The following is a 23096-nucleotide window of genomic DNA, read 5'->3' on the forward strand; positions in this document are numbered from 1 at the left end:
GGATAGCTCTACACTGCCCCCATGTGGCAGTCCCACTCACTGCCCCCTCTCTATCCAGAAATCCATTCTATGGCCAGGCAAGCAACTCATTGAGGAAAAAAAAAAAGAAAAAAATAATAAAAAATAAAAAATAAAAAAAAACCCAGCCCATTCTTAGGCTGGGCAAGTCTCTCATAAAAGTATTTCAAATAAATTGTCCACACAAAACTCTTAACTTACACACAACAAATCAAAGAGTTATTTGCTATACAAGATAATCATTCACTTTATAAAAGAATTTATCATGGAATGCCTATAAATGATTTTCCCTGATGTGTAAAAACTACTTAATAATGAGGTAAAATTAATATTACACCTTGTATAAAAATCCATCTGTTGTGCAAAAGGAAGCATGTGTGTTTGGCTAAATACTGATGCCCATAGGGATCTTGCCAACAGTCGGCAGGGGCCATGGGAGTGCCACCAACTTCTCAGACAAGGAAATAAGCTGGTGTGGTGGCCTGGGGGCAGAGCTGGTCCCTCAGGGGGATTATAACACCTATTCACACCCACTGCCAAGATGGGGACTGTGGAGGTCTAGAGGGACTCTGACGCAGCCTGGGATTCAGGACTGGCAGGGAGGTACCGGAGGACCACACTTTAGAAAACACAGCTAAAGCTTAGCCTTCAGTCTATTGCCAGGCCTGCCTCTCCCCAAAGACTGAAGCATCACCCAGAACTTGGGGTAAAGGACGGGAAAAAGGATTTAGCAGGTGACAAGCAGAAGAGCGAGGGGTGCGTACAGAGAAGGGACACTAGCAGCTGACTATCGCAGCCTGTCTCCACTGTGGGCACACAAAAGAACCAGACCAGTGCCCCCTAAGCCCTCCCCGGAGAGTATCCAAGCCAGAATGACTTGGTCGCTGCTAGCATCCTTCCTCAGCTTCCCATACCCATCACTCACCCACCTGGTCCCTGAGGCTTCTGCCTGCCCGCCCCTGCCCGCCCCTGCCCGCCCTTCCACGCCGCCCCCCCCACACCCCACTCACCTGCGGCTCCGCGCGGGGGCGGTGGGCACAGGCTGGCCCTGGCCCTGTGGCTGGCTCTGCCCGGGCGGGGGCGCTGCTCGCTTGCGGGCGGGCTCCATGCCCGCGGGGGCCAGGCCGGGTCGCACGGCGGGGCTGCCCATGTACGGGGAGCCCGGGGGGCCCATGGGCGCCCCCTGGTGGGGCATTCGGGCTCCAGACGGCATCCCGGGGCGCTGGGGGGTGGGGCGGGAGGTAAAGCAGAAACCGGCACCAGCAGGTCAGATTCGGTCCCGACCCCCAGGCCAGCGTGCTGCGTCCCGCCCCTCTCCAAGACCAGGGGCTGGTAACCCTGCGCTGAACGAGGAGTGGGAGTGATTGGTGGGAGGGGCGGGGGCGCGGGAATCTGCGGCGCTCTGGAGGAGGGGGCTCGCCGTCTCCTAGCAGGAAGCTAACTGAAGCCAGGCAATTGCCCAGGGCATAGCCGAGCCTCGGAGCTGTGCAAGGTACTGCAAAAATGAATATTAATGGCGCCTTTCAACCTTTCAAAGGATGTTCACATCCGCACGGTCCTCTGCAAGCCAGTCAGAGCAGGTCTTTTCATCCCCAATTGACAGATGGGGCAACTGGGGCTCAAAGAGAAAAGCGACCTCGCCAAGGTCACCCCGCTCATCCCGGCAAAGGCAGCACCTGACGGGCCCTGCTCCCCGCTGCTCCAATGAGGCGAGGGGCTGATCTCCTGCGCTCATTTACCATTCCCTGATTTCCACACCCCACTTCTGGGGCTTTGTACTTATGGCCCCCTGGTCTCCCTTTCAGCGTCCCCGGTTTTGGACCCTTGATCTCAAACAACTCCTTCAGCGAACTCCAGGTCTCTTGACTTAGCCTGCCTCCTTAATTTCATTTCTCCCCAAGGTGATAGAAGAGGCTTGGCAAGGGCACCTGAGGGTCTGAGTTTTTCTGAGTGACAAGTGGGGAACTGGACTAGAAGTGAGCTGCCAGGGGGCAGGGATGGTTGAAGGAAACCACATCTGTGCTAGCATCCATTTCTCCCTCCTATCCGCCTACACCAGAGAGATAACCCATTCCCCATCCCATCCCAGGAAGGTAGAAACTGGAAGGAAATGAGGCAGCTTGTATTTCCCCAGCCAACTGGGCAGTCAATCAAAACAGATGAGGTACAGACGCAAGTGGAGTGTTCGGAGTCCACTTGTCCAGGCCTGGGAAGGGAGTTGAGGTTTAGGGACTAATCAGGAGGTGGGATTGGTTCAGAAGAACAGGGAGGTGATGGGGGGGAGGGGGTGCAGACCCTATTATTTAAACCCCCCCATCTCAGACTAGGGATGTAGCTTGGTACACTGCTTGCCCAATACACGTGAAGCCTGGAGTTTGATCCCCAGCATCAAATAAACTGCACATGGTGGTACACACTCATAATCCCAGTCTCAAGGTGGAGGCAGAAAGATCAAGACCATCCTCCCCTATAGAATTCGAGGCCAGCCTAGGCTACAGGAGACCCTGCCTCTATATATAATAAACAAATACAAAGCACCCCTCATCTCACTCCAGGACCAAGAAGCCCCAACCCTAACTGCCAGGCCTCTTCCTCCCCCCAGCTCCCCCCCCACCCCCTGCACTGCTCATTCCTAAGGTCTCCACCCTCGGCCAGCAGCTGTCCCTGCCCATCTCCTTCTGCAGTGAAACCAGCCAGTCCCAGAATTTGCTTCCCCGATTCCACCTGCCTCTGTCACTCACACCACCAATACCACCAGGGTGGAAGCCCAGGCCTAGCCATTCCCCGCTGCTCTTAAGGCACCCTTGATCACTCGAGAACTGAACCTCCAAGTTGGCCATGTTCAAATCCATATGTAAAGCCTCTTCTTCGCTGGCTAGGACTCTTTAAAGCAACTCCCCCAAGCAGCTAGGTTAGGATTGGTAACTCCACTAACCCACAGGACTGCCTTGGGAATTGCACCCCAGAGGTCCCTGCGGCCAGAGGACAGGCTGCCACAGGGAAACCCTCTTCCCTATCAGCTGCTCTCTATCAAGGCCCCTTCCCTGTCAAGGCCACTGAGACTGTCTGGTTTACTGAGAGGCCCTGAGAGGAAGGGGCCTCTAGGGGCTTTGCCACCAGAACCACCATCACAAGAGGTCAAGATTTTGGGGGCCCTTGCCTCTCTCACTGGAAGGTGCTTCCTGGAGTCACAACCAAATTTGGCCATAGTAAATCTGACGGATTCTTCCCTCCATCACATATCCCCAAGCTTGGAGCCCCTTACAGTCAGGCTCTCCCCTGATTCAACTCAACTATCCACCTCCTTAGGTCCCTGGATCCTCTCAGATCCTCACGTGTCTTCACATGTCTGTGGCAGGACAGTATAGTGTTATCCCTTTGGTCTCTAGGCCTCGTAACCCCCAACTTCAGCCCTTCACACCTTTGAGGTGTTAAGGTCATCAAGTTCTGGGGGCTGAGTATGCCAAGGGATCCTCTGACCTCTTTAACTTGGGGTCCATCTCTCAAGTAGGCCTCCCTCAGCTCTAACAGCAGGGCCAAGTCCTCAGGACCCTCCTGCTAGGATGCAGAGGTCGCTCAGTCAGAGAGCTTTTTGCTCTCAGGTGCCTCCAGGGTCACCTGCTCCTAGTTCCTCAGACCCAGTCAGAGTGACACTGTCCCAGTGGATGAACAGGGACAACAGGCAGCCCAACCCCAGTTGTGTGCTCCAGTCGCCACCCCCCACCCCCACCCCAGGGCAGGGGTAACACCTGGGCCCACCAGTAAAAGAACGGAGGACATGTCAGCCCCAGAGGGGACCCACCTCTTGGGGGGCACGGTGTCCACATCCCACCCCTTTCCCCTGACAAGAGCCCAAGCCGACGCCTCCCTTCCCGGCCGCCGCGCGCCCATCCCCAGCCGACCGCTTGGCGACGTGTTCGGATGCCAGGGCGCCGGCAAGGTCCCAGGGTTGGGCCATGACCGTGCGCCCCCCAACCAAAGGGGTGGGAGAGCGGGAGCGCGCCGGCGGCCCCTCCCGATCATCCCTCCATTCAGCCGGAGCCAGCTCGCTCACCCTCCCCCGCTAACTTTCCCCCACTCACCACCCCATGGACCAGAAACTCAAAAAGTTTGCTTTTCGTGGCTTTGCGCGCCCCTCCGGCAACTTCGTCCGCGGCCATCGGGGTGGGCTCAGCGGCTCCTCTCACTCTCTCTCTCTCTTCCTCTTTCTTTCCCTTTTCTGCCTTTTTTTTCCTCCAACTCTCCCCTCTGAGTCCTGCTGGGCTCTCTCACACTTCTACTCGAGCGGAGTGGGGAGGGGGCCCCTTCAGGGCTGCCCTGACGGCCCACGGCCCACGCCGCCGCCGCCCGCCCGCCGCCGCCGCCGCCGCCGCCGCGCGGCTGCCGCATTCCTGCACTGATAAGACAGAAATAGTCCGGCGGCCCGGGGTCTGCCTGCGACGCGGCGGGGACAGAGCAGCCCTCCCGTGCACCCCTCGTGGTCCAAACGGCGCAGATGAGCGGCAAGACGAGCCGAGCCGCCCGGAGGCTGGGAGATGGGCAGCGGCGCGGCGCCCAGGCCGCCGCCGGAGGCCCACCGGTGGCGGCACGGGGAGGGAACACCAGGGGAGGTGACAGGGGGCTCGCCGGCCACCCTGCCTTCGCCACAAATAGTTTCTCGGTTAGGGAATTCGCCGACAGGGCCAGGCAGAGAACAGGCAGTTCCAACTTTCTTCCCCCAAGTGGCTCCTGCCGCATTTCTGAGGCCCTTTCCCCAGGGACCAGACAAGCCAAGTAGGGAAACATTTGCTGGAAGGAATCTAGGGGGGAGCCCGAGCCCGGAGGAGGCCTTGCTCCTGTCCCAGGGCCGGCCGCCGCGGTGGGTGTGCCGGGCCAGCCTGGCTCCTGGGCGTCCGCAGATGTGTGTGCCCTTGTCTCGCACAACGTGTGTCTGCACCCTTTTGTGGCACGGCGCAGTGGCTGTGGGTGTGGATGTTTATGTGCGTGCACTGACAAACGCCGGGTCTGTGTGCTTCCCTCCACGAGAGCCGCCGTGCCTGCGCGCGTGCGTGCGGGCCAGGACACGGCCTGTGTCTTTCAGCTCTGTGGGAGTCTATTTCTGGGCTTGTGGGTCTTTGTTTGCCTCTGTGTGAGAAAGTGAGGGCAATAGGGGAAGTATTTCCGAAAAGGGGGCATGGATTGGGCTCAGGAGAACAGGAAGAGTGAATGTGGGGAATGGTGCCGAGCCAGGATGGGTACTTGGGTGGGTTAAGGAGGAAAGAGTGAGGCAAACAGGGCTTGATGGCTTTGGCATGGAGACCCAGGGAGGCTGGGGATGGTGAGGTCCGCCCCAGGACCGAAGAGAAAGCAGGAGTGTGGAGTGGGAAGACGAGGGAGCCCCAAAAGAGATGGTGTAGAGAGAACGGGCCGAGCCCGGTGTGCGGGAAGAACAGACAGGAGGGGCCGTTGGTGAGATCCCTAGGCTGAGCCCAGGCCCCGCCCACGCCAGAAGCCACGCCTCTTCCCACCTTCTGGAGGAGGAGCCCGCAGGCTTTGGGACAACCAAGGGTCACATTTATGGGCTTGCTAGGGCTGCAGCTGTCAGAATTCAGAAGAGGGAGGGACAATGCCTGAGGGAATTCGTGGGAACACATTAAAGTTTGAGCCCTCAAGACCCACCATTGCACCAAGGGGTCCTAAGCTTTGGCCCTTCAGAATGCCTTCATTGGTCAGGACAAGGAACAGAGGGAATGTTCTCCCAGGAGTCTTTTCTGCCAGCACCTTATAGTTTCCTGCAGTTCCTGGTAGTATGTCTAGCTGTCATTGTCCTTGCAGGTGCCCACTGCCACCGTGAAAGACTAGAGAGGACATCTTGTCCAGATGCCGTGGGAGACACTGGTTTCAGGGTGGGCTGACTCCAGCAGTCATGGGCTATAAAAGCGGCTGCTGAGAGTTGGAGCCATGATCTGCTTGGGTCCAGCTGCTCACCTCCAACCCACCACTCATCCTCTCGTCGGAGGCTCTTCTGCCATTGTGTAATGCCTGCCCTCTACCTGTCCCAGCACACTCATCCTTTAAGGCCCAGGTAAGACCCTGGTTCCTGCAAGGAGTCTTCCCTGGCCTCACTCCTGGAAACACATCTTGATCTTCTCCAAATGTCCAGTTGCATCTGTTTTGTCCATAAACTGGGCTGGACTAATGCCTCGTATGCTCTTTGCTTCAGGTGTGTGGGGTTTGGTATCCCAAGGAGGCTGTGACTCCTGAGGGCAGTACCGGGCCTTGGACCCATGTTTCCTGCAGGCCTGGGGACAGGGACTCTACAACACCAAAAGCTGAGGACACCTGCAAAATGCAACAGGCCAATGGATGCAGCTGGTGCTCTGCCATTTACCTGAAGATCTGAGTCATCACAGCTACCCTAGCTCTACTTCTAGCAGGGACTGGGAAACCCCAGTCCTTGGAGGTTCTAGGAGTCGGGTAGACACCTCTAGGCTTTAGGAAAAGCTGGGTGTCCTCGACTTTTAGAGCTACCTCTTGGGAGAAGAAGATAGTAGGTGGGCTGGCATCTCAGCTTTGGGGGTCTGGGAAGACCAAAGTGGGGGTACCAGATCTGTGAGGTAGCTGAGAGATTACAGCGGTGGTCTTGGTGGTGAAGGAGATTGTGGGAGGTGATTTCACCAAGGGCTGAGTGATACCAGGACTAGGGAGATGGAGAGCACCAGTCAGGTCCATAAATACGGCCCTTCTGGAGCCACCCCTTTTGGGGTATCTTTATGCTGCACAAATGGCAGCTATGGGTACACAACCCCAAACACACACCTAAGGGCACACATCTATCAAACCGCCACAGGGACAAGGAGCCACACGGATTTGCACATACAGGCACATCTTGACCTCCCCCACCGAGATGCTGGATTCAAAAGCCAGCAGACACATTAGCATGCTCTTCTAGCAGGTCCGGTGGGGGGCTCGTGGCCAGGGGGCCCTTCTCACAAAGGCCAGGATTCCCACCAGCTCAGTGCCACCAGGGCGCTGGGCAGCGACATGCCGCCCACAGTGCCTGCGGAGAGCCCGGACTTCTTCCAAGCCCGACAGGGCGCAGGCCACACCCGGGCAGGCCTAGAGCGTGTCTGGGGCCAGGGGAGGGCGGCCTGCCCGGCGGCCCGGAGCCGGAGTCCCCCCTGTCGTCCCCCCATCTCTCCTTCCCTCGCAGAAGCACGACCAGCACCAAATGGCAAAGCGCCGCTCCCCGCGCAGGGAGCGCTACGCCGCGGCCCGCGGGACGGACCGGCCGCCTCGCCCCCCACCGTGCGGAGCGAGCGGCCGCAGCCGGTGCACTGGGGGCCCGGACCGCCGGCCTGCACCGCCCTCCCTCCGCCCGCACCGGTCCCCAGCCCGAGCATGCGCGCTGCGGCCTCCCTCCCGGTGAAGGTCAGCCCGGGGCCCAGCTGCAGGACTCCACGGCGGCCAGGGGAGGCGGAGAAGGGAGGAGGGATGCGGGAAAGAGACTTAACTCCTTCTCTGCGGGAAGATGGCCACCTAGCCCCAGCCCGAGCTCAGAGTCTTGTGCTCCCTCCCTCTGTGGAGGTCCCGATTGGGGACAAGGAAGAGGGGGGGGGGGGGAGTTGAGGAGAGGGTGGGGAAGGGGGAATGGAAGGCTGGAGGAAGAGAAGGGAAGCAGGCTGGGAGAGGAAGGGAGGGAGGGGGGAGGAACAAAGGAGAGAAGAGGGAGAAAGGACAGCTTGCCAGAGAGACCCCTTTCTCTTGTGAGCTTTCCCTATACCCCAGCAGTCAAACTTCCCTCAGAGGAATACAATCACCCTGATTTTATCGGGGCGCGCGGGGGGGGGGCGCAGTGTAAAGAGAGACCGTTTGGAGTTCTCTGGGCCAGGACTCCTCCTGATTTTTGTGACCTGGCCCATCCCTAACCTAAGCCCACACCCTTCTCCTTTGGTCACTAAATCCTGGGACATGTCAGGGGACCCAGAGTCTGATGACTAAGCTCCAAGTCCCCTGGGAACTCTGGCTAGAACTTAGAGCCAGGCCCAGTCTCTAGAAATGGAAGGAGAGGCCTCGGAGACCCCAAAGCCTCCATTCCTACCCCACCTGAGAGACTCAGATACAGTCCTGGGAGACCCCTCACAGTGGTCCCCCTGCCTCAGGAGCTATGTGCCTCCCTGCTAGCGTCAGGACGCATCTGGGCCAGCACACAGCCTGCTGCTATGAAGGGGGCTGTCTCTCTGTGGAACTTTGCCTTCCTGTGTTTTGCATGCATGTACACACACACACACACACACACACACACACACACACACACACACACACACACGGCAAATATGAACGAACAAAAAAAAAAAAAACAAAGAAAAAATAGGACACCAAAATAGTTTTGTGACCTTGGATGAGTTGCTGTTATCTGCCTGCTCCTGCTTCCTCAGAAGTAACAGGAGAGACTTGACCCAGGGAGTCCAGGGCCTTTCCTGCTCAGAGACCCAAAGATTCCACAGACAGAAAAGAACTGAGGCAGAGGAGAGGGAAGGGTGGGGAGGAAGGGGGCAGAGAGACACGGAGACGCAGCTCCACAGCCAGTGGGTGCTGCTCTCAGCGGGGCCTGAACTGCTGTCGGCCCCCCCTCTGTGACGTCCTCAGGGACACCAGCCTCCCTCCTTCCTTTCCTCAGAGTCACTCTCTGCCCCTTGCCACACCTCATTTGTGCCCTCAACACCACGTACCACACCACGGGCCCCCTTGCCACGAGGGAAAGACCTTACCGTGGGGTCCCCAGGGTCCTGCGCCGTGGGCAGGTACATGATAAAGGTTAGCTGAACGCACAGTCCTCCTTCCTCTCTGCCTGCGTGGATTTGTTCAGTCTAATGGGATGCTCCTTGACACCCCTCCCACCCACCCCCCCACACCGCACACACAATGATCTGCAAACACGGGGAGCTGAGGCTGCTGGTCGCAGGAGGAGCGCAGAGCCGGCCTCTGGGGCTCCGAGCATCCCGCTGGCCCAGAGGGAAGGCGCGCTTTGGATTCACAGCCAGGTTTCTTTCATCCCCCTCAAGGCCTCCATTAATTAGGTGGTCTCTTGGAGCAGGTCACTCTGAATAGCTTAAGGCACTGTAAAAAATAAAAAAATAAAAAGGAACCACCCAGGCTAGGTGCCCATTTCTCTGAGGATGTGGCAGGTGTGGGGGGCTTGTTTCTGTGGGGTGCTAGCCCACTGCACCCCAGTGTGGCCCTGCCTGTAGGCAGGACTGCATTAGTGATTGAATTAGGCAGTACCCTGGGAAGAAAGGATATGTCAAACACAGTCACCCCACCTCTGCCTTGATCAACACCTAACAGGTTTGGCTAGTCTAGGGCTTAGATATGAGAAGACTTGGGACCAAATTGCAGGGGAGATGGGGGGCATGGCCTGGATTTGGACACACAAAGCTGCAAACTTTCTCCTCTTCTGTAGCTTGGAGCCAATGGAGGCACTCTGGGCCCCTTTAGTGGGGCAGCCCATCGTGCCCACTATAGCCTCTCTCACCCTCTGAAGCCTCCCTCTGTCAGCCTCACAAAGTATCCGGATGCCTGATGCTCTAAGGGGGGTCCACCACTTCATGTCCCAGACTTCTGGGCTGTTTGATCTGTCTGCAGGAGCTAGTGGAGCCCTCGGTGTGTGTTGCTAAGAAGCTGAGGGCCCAGATTCAGGAAGAAGCCCCTTGGTTTCCTGGAGGTTTGCTCATGTCCTCAATCCTAACTGTGTCCCTAGGAATGCCCTTGTCCTCCCTGGAGAAAGGCCTGTCCTCATCTCTGGCCAGGATGCCATCGGGTGTCCCACTCTCCCCTGCTGAACTCTGGGGATGCAGGGGAGATGCAGAGTGATGGGGACTGAACAGGGCCTCGTGTATGTTAAACCAATTCTCTACTGCCATGCCACACTGCAGGTTAACTTTATTCTGTAACACGTACCATTTTAACCCTCCTTGACTCTACCCCTCGACTATCTTCCCCCCTCACCCTGCCAGCCACGTTCCTGTCTCTGCCGAACCCTTCCTGCCAGCACGCAACAGTAGTGTTTCCCCATCTGCAAAGGACTCTCCTCACCCTACTTCTGGAAGTTGTAACAAAACTTCTCAAGAGTATATCTGCATTTGCCCTCTTTACTTCTCCTTGAACTCAAATCCTAGTGGATGCACATCCCACTGAGAGTGTCCCCGTCAGGAACACCAGTGGCCTCCTCACTGTCCAATGCCACCATCGATCCCCAGGCCGTGTCTTGCTTAGCACACTACAGTGTTTGACCAAGGTACAAACTGCCTCCTTCTCTGCGGTCCTCCTGCCTCCAGGATGCTCCTCCTCAGGCTCCTCCTCTGTCCTGCTCCTCCTGTTCCATCTCAATATTGGGGAGCCGAGAGAGGAAGGGCTCAGCTCCTAAAGTCCTCCACCAGGTCTCACCTGCTGGTACCACTACCTCCTGAAGGTCTGTTCTTACTGGGTACCAGGTGTTGACCTCGGAAGTTTTCCCATAACCCAGGCCTCTCCCCCAGACTTCAGACTGCTGTATCCGATTGTTGACTCAGCATTTCCGCTGGGTCAGGCTCCTATCTGAGAGATCCCAGTCTTATCTCAGTGATAGCAACACACCTTCCATTTGCTTGGAACTACTTCTCTGTTGACCAAACACTTTCATACACATTGACCTGCAGGGTCCTCACAGACACCTCAGGCGCCTGGCTGCGAGGATTTCTAATCTAAAGATAAGGACAACGGTGTTCTCAGAGCCATGTGACTTACTAAAGTCACTGTGTGGTTACAGACTGGGCCTGCACATCAGATCTGATATGGAGGTCCTTGGGTCTCCCCTTCTTCCCAAGATGCCTCCCCAGAATCTCCTGTGGAAGGCACACCTGTCCAGGAGTCACAGAGTTACACATTGGTATTCCCACCTTTCCACACACTGCCTTAATGAAGAATGCCAGAGGGCTGGGAGATGGCTTAATAAGTAAAATGCTTCCCAAGCAAATATGAAGATCTGGGTTCAGATCCCCAGAACATGCATTAAAAACCTGGGCCCAGTAAGGTATATCTGTAACCCCAGCATTCGGGAAGCAGAGATGGACAGATTCCTTGAGCTAGGTGGCCAACTAGTCTAGGCAATCAGTGAGCTTCTTGTTCACGGAGAGACTCAGTCTCAAGCATAAGTGGAGAACAACAGAGAAAGACACCCGACTTCAACCTCTGCCTCCACACACGCATGAACAGGTGAGTTCAGTTACTTGTACAACCAGAGCACACCACAAACATACATGCACACAAAACACATAGACATGCAAACCCTAAACACACACACACACACACACACACACACACACACACACACACACACACACACACAAGTGCACAATTGTGTATGAAAGAAATCAAGACTCCTGGAGGCCTGTGCGTTACTGCTGATTTACCTCCAATTATCTCTTAAACACCACCCCCAAACTCAAGCACATTGTTTCAAACATTGGGAATATGAATCTTCTAAGAGTTACCTCCGAGTAACTGTCTAAGATAAATGTCAATGCACTTATGGCGGTTTCCTTAGCTCCTGTGTAAAAATCTCGGTTAAATCTGGAACAAGTCCCTTGTTATGTGGCTCTTCCTGGATTATGGCTGGACATATGTGTGCATCTGTGTAACAAGAGGAAGCATGTGCATGAATCATCATGGTCACACATCTCCCTGTCCCTCACCTTAGGGCTGCTACACTTCAGAAGTTCATTGCCCTCAGGGCACACCACCTCATCCTGCCTTCCCAGCACCAATTGGTAATCATGAGCTTGGGAAACTCAGAGGTTCTATCCTGGTCCTCAAGAAGTGATGTGCATAGCAAGAGGCTGGCTATGTGGAACAGACTATGGATCTCTCTCTCTCCCTCCCTCCCTCCCTCCCTCCCTCCCTCTCTCCCTCTGTGTGTGTGTGTGTGTGTGTGTGTGTGTGTGTGTGTGTGTGTACTGCATATTCATGTGCATGGGCATATATGTCTATGCAGGTGTGCATGCGTGTGTTGGCCAGAAGCCAACCTCAGGTGTCATTCCTCAGGACCTGTGTATCTTGATTTTTTTTTTTAATCATCTGGAGCTTACTGATTAGTCTAAGCTGGCAGGCTAGCAAGCCCCAGAGAGGGGTCTATCTCTCTCCCCAGGATTGTGTGTGCTATGATGTCCAGGCTTTTTACATGAGCTAGGGATCAATCTGGGACCCTCAGGCAGGCACTGTAAGCACTTTACCAAATAAGCTATTGCCATGCTTTCCCAGATTTCTTGTGGATCTTGGCAAAAGTATACAGGGTTGAAAATCAATAGGGACTGTGTGGCATGTCCATGACCGAGGGTCTCATAGTCAAAGCTGGGTTCTGCATCTCCTTGTATCTCCAAACAGTACAGTCTATGAGTGAGCAGAAATAAGTGTTCCTGGGGTCAAAGGCTTTGGTGGCAGCTAAGCAGTCTTCCTGTGGGCAGAGGGAGGAAACAGGCTAGGCCTGTCTTCAGGGCCTAGACCGGCTTGGTATCCCACCCCTGACTTGTGCAAACCTTTGTAACTGGCAGCTGTTCTCCTTAGAGAAGGGCAGAGCATCCTTCTCTATGAGACTGCTGGCAGCCTTGCTCCTAGAACTGGCCCTTGCCTTGGCTACTCTGATCTGGTAATCAACTGTTTGGGGTCAGGGCTTTGACAGCCTGGCCCCACTGCCCTGTCCCGTCCTGTCCTCCTTTATGGCCCATCCACTGCCCTGGATGGAGTCCTGCAGGTAACATGGCGTGATGTTCTGAGCTGAGGCTGTAAAACATGTTTTTTCGACTTTGGTACCATTGACATTTGGGGCAGGATAACAAGCATGGCCTCTTTAGTACTGAGCTCTACCTCCTGCTCCGGAGTGACTTATTGTGGTGGCTCGCCTATGCACTGCAGGATGTTTGAAGCATCCCTGGCCTACAGCATCTTCTACTAGACTCTTTCTCCTCTTTCTCTGGGAAGATCAACAAACACAGCCAGACACTGTCCCCTGTCTCTGGAAGGAGGGGCTGCCCCAGGGTGAGAACCTCAGCTCTACAGTCATGTCTTGGGGTCACATCTGGCTCAGCACTGAGTTCTTTGACACCCCTGAGCCTCATTTTCCTTATCTGCAACACAGGGAGCCCTGTCTTGACTCACAGGGGCTGAGGTTACAGAGCGGTCCAATGCTTTACCCCACGCATAGCTACTCTCCTGGTCCCCCAGTGTCACTGCCCTCCTGGGCTGCCTCTACCTCACACAGCAGGCCCAGCCTATCCTGTTGCTGGCTGACCCCTGCTAGGGCACAGTGGCAGCAAAAGACCCCCAGAGCCCTCCAGCTGTTGGGGAGGAGAGTGGGGGGGGGGCTACGCAAATGCCCTAGAGGGAGCATGTGAGACATTGGCCAGGGCCCCTAGAAAATAGCCAGGCAATTACTCAGAATGACTAATTACGCTGGGCTCTGTGATCCCTGGGGAGTTTGGACTCTTCCCAAATCCTTGGACACATCCCAGCAGAGAACAGCCTAGGGCTACACCAGTGTGCAGATGGGTCACAACATGGGAAGCCTGCAGCCTACAACTTGAGAAGAGGCTGTGCCTAGGGGCTGCAGGGAGGACAGGGACTCTCAGGAGCTCATACAGAAGTGTATGCCCTGGGCATGAACCTCAGACAAACCCACAAGACCAGCTGTCCAAGATCCGAGTGGGGGCAGACAGCAGAGGTGTCTAGAAGAAAGCCGGGCCTATGGACTCGGTGCTCACTCCCCTACTCAGCACGCTGTGAGCAAGTGTCCATGCTGTAGAAGCACACCCCCCAGCCATGCCCCTGGGGACCCCCAAAGTCCTTGAATAGACAAGACGGGTGGAGAGCTTAGTGCCAGGAGCCTGTTCAGACTCTGCAGAGGGAACAGGGATGCAGCACCCAGATAGGTGAGGCACAGAAGCCATCTTGGGTGATCTGTGCAGAGCCATGAACTAGATGTGGAAAAAGCCTCCTTTGGATAAGGTAAGCGTGGGTGCCATGGTTCTGGGGCACAAAGAGAGGTAGCCTTCTTTGGGAGAGGCACCTTGGGGCTCAGGCTTTATCTTGCTGAGGGTCTTAGGAACGATGGGATGGGAACAGATGGCAGGTGTCCAGAGAGCTTGGTCAGGACTAAACTAGTAAGGATTACAGCTGACATACGGGCACCTGCTGAGTCAGGAATGGGGCCTGCCTCCAGTTCGTTTCTGTTTCAGGTGACCCAAGCAGGCTGAGAAACCCCTATGTAGCTGAGACTGACCTTGAACTTCTGACTTTCCTGCCTCTACCTCCTGAGTGCTGGGAGTACAGGTGTGCACCATCGAGCCTGTTTTTATAGTGCTGGGGCTTGAGTCTGGGGCTTTGTTGCTGCTAGGTAAGTATTGTACCAACTGAACTAGAGGCCTCCTCTGCCTCCAGTCTGTATTGCAGCCTTAGGCTACAGGCAGATAGGAGTGGGAGGAGGGAGTGAAGATGTCCTCAAATATTCAATTAGAAAACAAACTCAGGCCGGGCGGTGGTGGTGCACGCCTTTAATCCCAGCCCTTGGGAAGCAGAGCCAGGCAGATCTCTGTGAGTTCGAGGCCAGCCTGGCTACAGAGTGAGTTCCAGGAAAGGCTCCAAAGCTACACAGAGAAACCCTGTCTCGAAAAACAAAACACACACACACACACACACACACACACACACACACACACACACACCCCCAAAAAAAAAAAAAAAAAAAACCAGAAAAGAAAGAAAGAAAACAAACTCAGGGGGTAGAGGTAGGAAAAATCAGGGGTACAAAGCTGACCTCAGCTATAGAGCAAGTTCTATGACTGGGCTACATGAGACCCAGCTTCATAACTGCAGTTTCAAACCTGAGTAAGAGCCTGAGACAAGAGGGCACGTGTCCCTGCATTCACACAGCCCTCTCCCCACCTTAGCTGCCGGTGACCTCTGCAGCAGCTCACAAACATTCCACATGCCACGAAGCTGTTTCCCAAGTACTACCTCCAAGAAGATCCAGTCTCCCCTCCCTTCTAGCTACATCACCAGGCCAGCACCAGGGCCCAGCATTTCCTGTGTTTTTCTGTCGTCATTAATGTCCTCTTTTCTGCCACCCTCACACCCACTGCAGGGTTAGGGTCAGGGTTCTGTCTCTTCATGATTCTCCAAGCCCATCTGCATCATCTGCCTATTTGGCTTGGGCACCCCCCCATCTCTCCCCTGGACCCAGCTCTTCACCCCATCTCTCTTCAGCTTGTTTCCTACACTATGGCCAGATCAATATTGTAAAAGGTGTGACTAGGGACACAGTACATCCTTTTAAAGACCTGACAATGGTTTCCATCACACTAACAAAATCCAAATTCCCTGTCCAGTTCTCAAACTCATTGAGCCCCATTACCTCAGGGCCTTTGCACATGCATGATCAGCTCTTTGGGGTTGGAAGAAGCCACACTCCTGAAGACAAATTTGGTTCCTGCACAGAGAAGCTGGTATCAGCTCCGGCCTTGAGGCAGTGCCTTGGAAGGGCAGCCGTGGTGGCCACCAGGGAGGGTGGAGGAGCATACCTATACAGCCTGTCCCAAAGCCCAAGGCATGTGAGGGGGAGGGGGGTGTGCAATGGAGTTTCTAGGACAGCCCACAGCCTGGGCTGGCAACAGTGGGAGTTCTCAGGGTACAATGAAACTGTCATCCCCTAAGTGGCCCTCAGTGAGCCAACCCTCCCAGTCCCCATGACAAGGAGGTGGCCTGAGTAAATGGAGGTGTGTTCCCAGCTCTGCTGGAGGCAGCAGCATGGTTGGCTGCAGTGTCTGAGCTGGGGACTCATCAGGCAGGACAGCAATGAATGCCGGGGTAACTGGTGTCACCTGAGGTTCTGTACGTTCCCCTATGAGGAGGCCTGGAGCCAGGCAGGCGGCCAGGGCCTCATCCTCCAGCTCCTCAGTAATAGCAGTGTGTTCACTTGTTCCCTGGGGCCTTGGTTCCCAGAGATTTGAGCCCCAATCACCTCCCCAAGGAAGCAGCCACCTCAAGATCTTCTTTCTGCAGGCACAGCCCCAAACACTGAAGGCAGCCAATGCAGTCCCCTCCCATGTGTGGGTTGAATGGTGAACCCCTCATTCTGGACATGTCCAGTACATCAGAATGTGAACTTAGATTCTACAGGACTGGAGAGATGGCTCAGACATTAAGAGCACTGGTTGCTCTTCCAGAAGATCTGGGTTCAATTCCCAGCACCCACATGGCAGCTTACAACTGTCTGTAACTCCAGTTCCAGGAGACCTAACACCCTCACACAGACATACATGCAGGTAGAAAGGTAGAACATCAATATGAATAAAATAATTTTAAAAAGAAAGAAAGAAAGAGTGGTCTGGGCAGGCGTCTCCATGACGGGTAAGGTGACCTGCTGACATCCCACGCAACCTAAGTCAGAAGCTCATTTTTTTAGTAAAAGGGGGACCTGTAGGGCCCTGGCTCCCGTTTTGGGTAACTGTTGCCTTGCTTGCTGACCTTGATCTTGATATCCTCCCTATGCTAATTCCCTGCCAGGTTCCACCCTCCTGAATGCTTAAGGGAAGTTCCTTGTCTGTGTATCCTGAATAATGGGCATTAACAGCTTAGATGCAAGATTGTAAAACATCTGTAGCGAACTTCTGCCCTCCGGGTTCTCCCATTGTGCTGTAAGCCTGTATTTAAGACCCCTTCCCTCCTTCAATAAACAGCATTTGGCATTAAAAAAAAAAAAAAAGAAAAGAAAAATAGATTGGTAGCAAAATAGAAGTTATTGAAAAAGAAATAAAATCAACTAATACCATATATATACAAAACATATATATATATATATATATATATATATATATAGTTTTGTAAAAAAAAAAAAAGAAAGAAAGGAAGGAAGAAAGGAAGAAAGAAAGAGACTCTATGGAGTAACCACGGGTCACAGGTGAGGCCCTGATCCACCATGACCAGTGTGCTCTAGGAAAGGGAAACAGGCTCAGGGCAATGTGCACAGAGCGGGGTGAAGAGACACAGGGGGAAGCGGCCTGGAGCCTCATCTGCTGCTCAAGCTGGCAGTCTGGTGCAGGGCCAGCAGCTGTGGCACACCAGTTCACTCATACTGTCCTTTGGCACTTCTGTGGCTGGCTCCTGAGACACACTGCCAGTCCATTTGTGACCCTGACCTGGACCTGAGCATGGTGTCTATTCTCTGGAAGGCATTGAAAGTGACACCTTAGACATGTGCCTTCCAAAAGTGCATCCTGTGGCAGCACTTCAACATACACACTGAATCTGAGTATTCCACAGAAGTGTGGAATCACAGGACTCTAAGCTTTGATTTCTTCAGCTTGGGAATGGGTACACCACCACCTTGCCTGGGTCAGTGTGAACAGCACAAGAGCCTGAGATGGCATGAGGACATTGTCTGCAGGTCACAGGGATATCACCATGGCAGCTTTTCATGCTTGGTACTCACGAATCCCATAACCCCACATGCCTTGACACCTCACACCCCTTCTCCTTCCACTGTGCCTAAACACACGCCCACTCCCTGCTTGTGATGCAGTCCCTCGCACTAAGAGATAGAAACTTTTGGTTATTTCTGCCAATATGTATCTTGGGAGAATCAGCTCATTTCTCGACTGGCTGGGAGCCTCTGGGTTCCAGGATTGATAACTAACAGTCACCATCTCCAGCTGTGTGGCGTTCAGAAGTCTGGGGAATGTGGCCATTGTCTTCATCTAAATCTTTGCTCATCTAAATCTTTACACTTAGTATTGAAAAGGGACAGAAGTTGGAGAAAGCCACTTTGCAGACTTCTCTATGCCTACTGGGCTTCGTTTTCAATTATTTTTTTAAATATAAACATGTGATTTAAACAGGGTCTTATTTTGTAGTCCAGGCTAACCTTGAACTCTTTTTCTTTTTGTTTTGTTTTTTTTAGACAGGGTCTCCCTGTGTAGTCCTAGCCTGGGACTCACTATGTATACCAGGTTGACCCGGAACTAACAGAGATCTGCATGCCTGCGCCTCCTTAGTTCTGGGAGTTAGCCTTGAACTCTTGATCTTCCTGCCTTAGCCTCCCCAAATAGAATTACAGGTGTGTGCCACCATGGCCAGATCATCTTAATTCTTAGCAAACATATTGATAATAGTAACATCCAGCCAGTGTCATGCTTGAGTCCTGTCTCAGCTCTGGTGGGACTATTTGTGCCACTGTAACCAGCACAGGACACAGAGCAGGCTCAATGACCCCCCTTCTCTGCTTAGGGCCAATGGTTACATAGTCTCCAGTCCACCACTGCATCCACCCAGCCCTCCTTATGTATCATACCCTAACTAACTGAGAGATGCTTCATCAACCACCTCCAAATGGACATGCACTTCTGGGTGGAGGGTAGCCTCTGAGACAGCTGCTTTGGGTTCTGGGCTGAGGGAGAGAAAAGAAGGCAGGTGGCAGGGCGAGGGGGTGAGTGTTGCTCTGGCCACACAACGTCTTTCAAAAAAATTATTTTTGTATATATGCATGCATGCATGCATGCATGTGCATCTGTGTGTGTCTGTGTGAATGCATGGGCATATTGTGCAGGTGTGTACACAGAGATCAGAAGGGGGCATCAGGTGTCCTCCATTACTCTCCATCTATTCCTTTGAGGCAGGATCTCTCCCTGAACCTGGGACTTGATTTTTCTTGGCTAGGCTGGAAGCTAGTCAGCTCCAGTGATCCCCTTGTCTCCCTCTCTCAGAGCTGGGATTACAGGCAGTCATGGGTTTATGTGAGTACTGGGATCTGAGTCGGGTCCTCAAGACCGAGCAGCAAAAACTCTCAACTGCTGAGCCATGTCTCCAGATCTCACACTATGTCCTATACTTCTATTTGGTGCCACCCTCAAAGTCTGGGAGAGTTCATGGGAAAAGTTAGGTCTCTAGAGTCTCTTACAAATTTAGTGACTTGGTTCCTGAAGTCAACCAGTCCACAGGGAAGCAACCAGAGGGAGCCGAGCAAGAGCTGTCCCTTTCAGAGGGGCTGGTCCTTCTCAAGGGACACATTCTCAATTTTCCGTATTGCCTCCCCATTCCTTATTTTAGGGGGTTGCAACCCAAATGCCCCTAGGAGCCCAGCTATGATTATAAGAGAGTGGCATGGGCTTTGTAAAGTGAAATGATAATAACTTTTGGCCTTGAGCCTCAATGCCATAAAAGAGGAAGGGCCGGGGTGGAGAGGGACTGTACAAAGGGTGACTGTTTGCCCTTTTGAGGACCAGCAGCGTTTGGGCATAGCATGGCTCTGAGGGCCGGATGTGGTGGAGACACCATAGCTGGGACTCTTGCCCTGCCCACTGGGAAAAATGATTTAGATTTCTGAGCCTCGGTGTAATTGTCTTAAACGTGATGGCCATTCTAACCACATTCACACCATAGTGTTTTGAGGCTCAATTAAACCAGGACACATTTTTAAAACCACCAAGGAAGTCAAGCAACAGTGGCTGCCATTGCCCACCCACCCGCTGGGCTCTACTTCCTGCATGTGCCTAGTGCCCGGCTCCCAGGGTCTGTGTGCTGCCAAGGAAACAGGCAGGTGCTGGGGCATCTCCAAAGCTGGGCTCCTGGCCCCTGGAGGGGTCACTTTCAAGTGTCTCAGGTGCCTGGGGCCGTAACTTAGTTGGTAGAGTGCACAATATGCACAAGGCTCTGGGTTCAAACCCGAGCTGCGTAAAGCGTGACGGTAATGCCAGCAGTCGGGAGGTAGAGGCCAGCAGATCAGAAGTTCAATGCCATTCTCAGCTACACATCAAGCTGAGACCAATTGGGCTACAGGAAACCCTGGTTCAAAAATGATATCTCAGCATTTTCTTCTGAATTGAGAGTCCTAATAGGACAGTGGTAAAGATGGGAAACTGAGTCAAGAGAGGACCAAAAATCACAGTGATGTTCCCTGAAAGACTGGGGTAAGTTAAAAGAAAAACTATTTGGGGACTAGCGATGTGACTCAGTGGTGGAGTGCTTGTCTGGAGTATGTTCAAGACCCCAGCTCCAATTCCTAGGACCATAAACAGGACAAAGGAAACCTCTGTGAAAGGCAAGAAAGGAGTCCTCTCCAATGTGCAGAGCGAATAGACTGGGAAGTGTTGGCTATGGAGATAGACTAAACTAAGATCAAACCCTATGAGTGCTCAGGTATAGGACAGGGGAGACGCCAAGCTGACCAGTGGTGCAATGAAGATACCATGAACAGATGTTGGCACCTGGAACCAAGGGAGCTGGTGCTCCAGGGCTTACAGATGATACTTCAGAAAGCATGGCTGAATATTTATTCTAACCCACGTGTTTATCGGGGTGCTCCCAGCTCTATTTCATGCAGAGTGTTCTGCACTCATGCATTGAGTCCTTACAGAAAGAAAGGCTTTGTGATCAATTTTGCAGACACTTGCATTTGGAGAACTAATGCCCCCCCCACCCCACCCCTTGTGTGTGTGTGTGTGTGTGTGTGTTTAACTTACTATATAGTATATGCTAGCCTTGCACTCAAGACAATCCTCCTGCCTCAGCTCCCCATGTATGGGCTGAAGGTATGCATCACCATGCCCAGCTCAGGAGGCGATAATCATCTTCTGCCACAAGTCTGTCCAGCCTTCAGGGGCCTCTCCAGAAGGGCAGAACCAATTGTTCCTCAGAGGAGACAGGGTGTGTAGGAGAGCTGTGCTCAGGGGCTGGGAGCAGAAAAGGTCTACTCTGCAATCCCGGAGGTCCAGTCCAAAGTCAGAGGGAAGGAAACCCTCCACTCTCATAGTAACACTTGAACATGAGTCTGACTGTGGAGAGCCATCTGATGGTGGGAGCTGCAGGAGGCAGACCGGTTCTTAGAGCCAAGAGCACATGAATGGGCAGTGGGGGGTCACCAGGCAAGGCAGGGCCACTATGAGGCCACCTGTACCCAGAGGGACCTGGGCTGCTCTGAGTCAAGGCCTCCTCCGCCTCACCCCCCACTGTCTCGTTCATCTGCTCCTCATTCCAGGAATGCTTTTCCTACTCTGCAGAAGAGCACCATGCTAAGTGGAGCTCTGCGCTTTCTTCAGCAGAGTCTGAGTGAGACAAGGGTGGTGGTCAAGTAGGGGTTACAGGGAGAACTGAAGCAACAACACACACACACACAAACAAAAACCCGCAAATATGCACCGTAGAGCACATCTCTTAGGAACTCTACAGCTAAATATTGACGTTTTAGCAGGTGCTATGAGACTTGAGTAGGACTTCCCTTCTAAGTCTCTCAGAGTGATATGCAACCGAATGCAATTGACCAGGGCAAGAGATCAAGGACGGCCATGGAGGCGGAAGGGGTAGCAAGGAATGGCAAATCTGAGGTCATCCTGGGCTGTGTGGACCCTGTCTCAAGGGGCAAAAAGAAGCAGATGAAATGGGGATATACGTGGAAAACAAAAGTCAATAAAAAGGGCTAGAGAGGCTGGGCAGCGTTGGTGCACGCCTTTGATCCCAGCACTCGACAGGCAGAGCCGGGCGGATCTCTGTGAGTTCGAGGCCAACCTGGTCTACAGAGCGAGATCCAGGACAGGCATCCAAACTACAGAGAAACCCTGTCTCGAAAAACAAAAACAAAAAGTGGGGGTGGCTAGAGAGACGGCTCAGCAGTTATCACTGTTGCTCTTGCAGAGGACCCGGGTTCAGTCTCCAGTGTCCACCTGGTGGTTCACTATAACTCCAGTTCCAGGGGCTCCAACATACTCTTCTGGCCTCTGTGTGTCCCAGGCATGCACAGAGTGCTTATACTTACATACATATACACATACATACCCACATACATGCAAGCAAAACTCTCATACACATAAAAATAAATACATCTAAAAAGATTTTTTAAAGCCAATAAAAGAGCATGGTGACTGTCCTAAAGGACAGATAAGGAAGGGGATGGTATGACAAAGGTCATTCCCATGTCCAGCAGTGTGGCTGGCCCCACGACCACGGCCAAGAGGACCCTCCCCTCTTCATATCTCACAAGGGCATTTCCGTTCTGTCCCTCAGGCGATGAGTCTGGGTTAGCCCTTCCGCCCTTCTCTGTACCCCTCTTTCTCAGATAGAGAAGGAGGGGAGGGCATAAGGCTCAATGGCAAGGCCGTCACGGGGGGTTAGGACGGCTTTCCCCATGGCCAGCCCTGCTCTTTTGGGGAACCCATATGGGATGGTCCATTTGCTCCTGTTCCCGTGCTCCAGGTACCTGAGCCTCAGTCAGGGAGGGGTGGCCTAATGGTCTAACCTCCTCCATTGGTCTAGTTTCTCTCAGTTAATGAGTCCCTGGACTCTGGGTCTTAGAGGGTCTTCTGTAGAGGAGTGTGGCTGCCTGGTCCTCCTTGTGCCTCAACTTACCTGCTAGACATGTGATATTCTTTATTTTCTAGGAGGCTGTCTCACCCTAATCAGGAGACTGTCTCTGGACTTACCCTCAGCTTTAGACTAACCTTCCTCTGCACCATGTGTATCAGATACATTGTGTCATAATATTAACAAATAGTCACAAATACTAACATAACAATTATTTCTTGAAAGTAGCAATCCCTTCTGCTAGTTGCTCTAAATTTAAAAAAAATAGATTTGATTCTAATGTGTACACGTTTTTTGCCTGCATGCATGTGTACGCGTGCACCACATGTATGCCTGGTGCAGGTGGAGGTCGGAAGAAGGCAGGGGGTCTCCTGGAACTGGAGTCCTAGAACCGAGCCTGGGTCCTCTGAGAAAGCAACAAGTGCTCTTCCCCTCTGAGCCATCTCGCCAGCCCTTAGTCACTCTACATTTTATCTTCAGGTTAGGCACTCTGATCTATATGGCCAGACAGCATGACACTCAGTCCGTACGCCAGCCCCGGAAAACTGCTAGGACACTGTTGGAGACCTTGCTCAGCTCTTCACACTATGTTCTTTATATAACCCAACAAGGGACAGGCCAGAATAACAGCAATTTGATCAAGTAGTTGGGTTTTAGCTTAAGGAAGGGTGAGCAGGTTCACAGAACCACGGGGGGTTATGCTTACACTAGCCTCACCCCAG

The 23096-nt window shown here is 53.4% G+C and overlaps 1 protein-coding gene across 5 annotated transcripts in view; it reads right to left on the reverse strand.

Annotated features, from left to right (window-relative positions):
• The window catches only part of Smarcd3 (SWI/SNF related, matrix associated, actin dependent regulator of chromatin, subfamily d, member 3), a 32711-nt gene that overhangs the window by 4986 nt on the left and 4629 nt on the right, over positions 1-23096 (reverse strand). For 2 of the 5 annotated variants that reach the window (XM_052719373.1, XM_052719372.1), the window contains exons 1-2: positions 4101-4257; positions 1029-1240 (exon numbers count right to left, since the gene is read on the reverse strand). In XM_052719373.1, the coding sequence (XP_052575333.1) occupies positions 1029-1240; positions 4101-4178 (290 nt within the window). In that variant the 5' untranslated portion in view covers positions 4179-4257. Of the gene's footprint in view, positions 1-1028; positions 1241-4100; positions 4258-8768; positions 8823-23096 lie in introns of those variants that run through there. The other 3 variants (XM_052719376.1, XM_052719374.1, XM_052719375.1) reach the window with 3 other exon arrangements.

Source organism: Peromyscus californicus, unplaced genomic scaffold (assembly GCF_007827085.1).
Source record: "Peromyscus californicus insignis strain IS unplaced genomic scaffold, ASM782708v3 Scaffold_6__1_contigs__length_162567912, whole genome shotgun sequence".
Taxonomy (NCBI): Eukaryota; Metazoa; Chordata; class Mammalia; order Rodentia; family Cricetidae; genus Peromyscus; species Peromyscus californicus.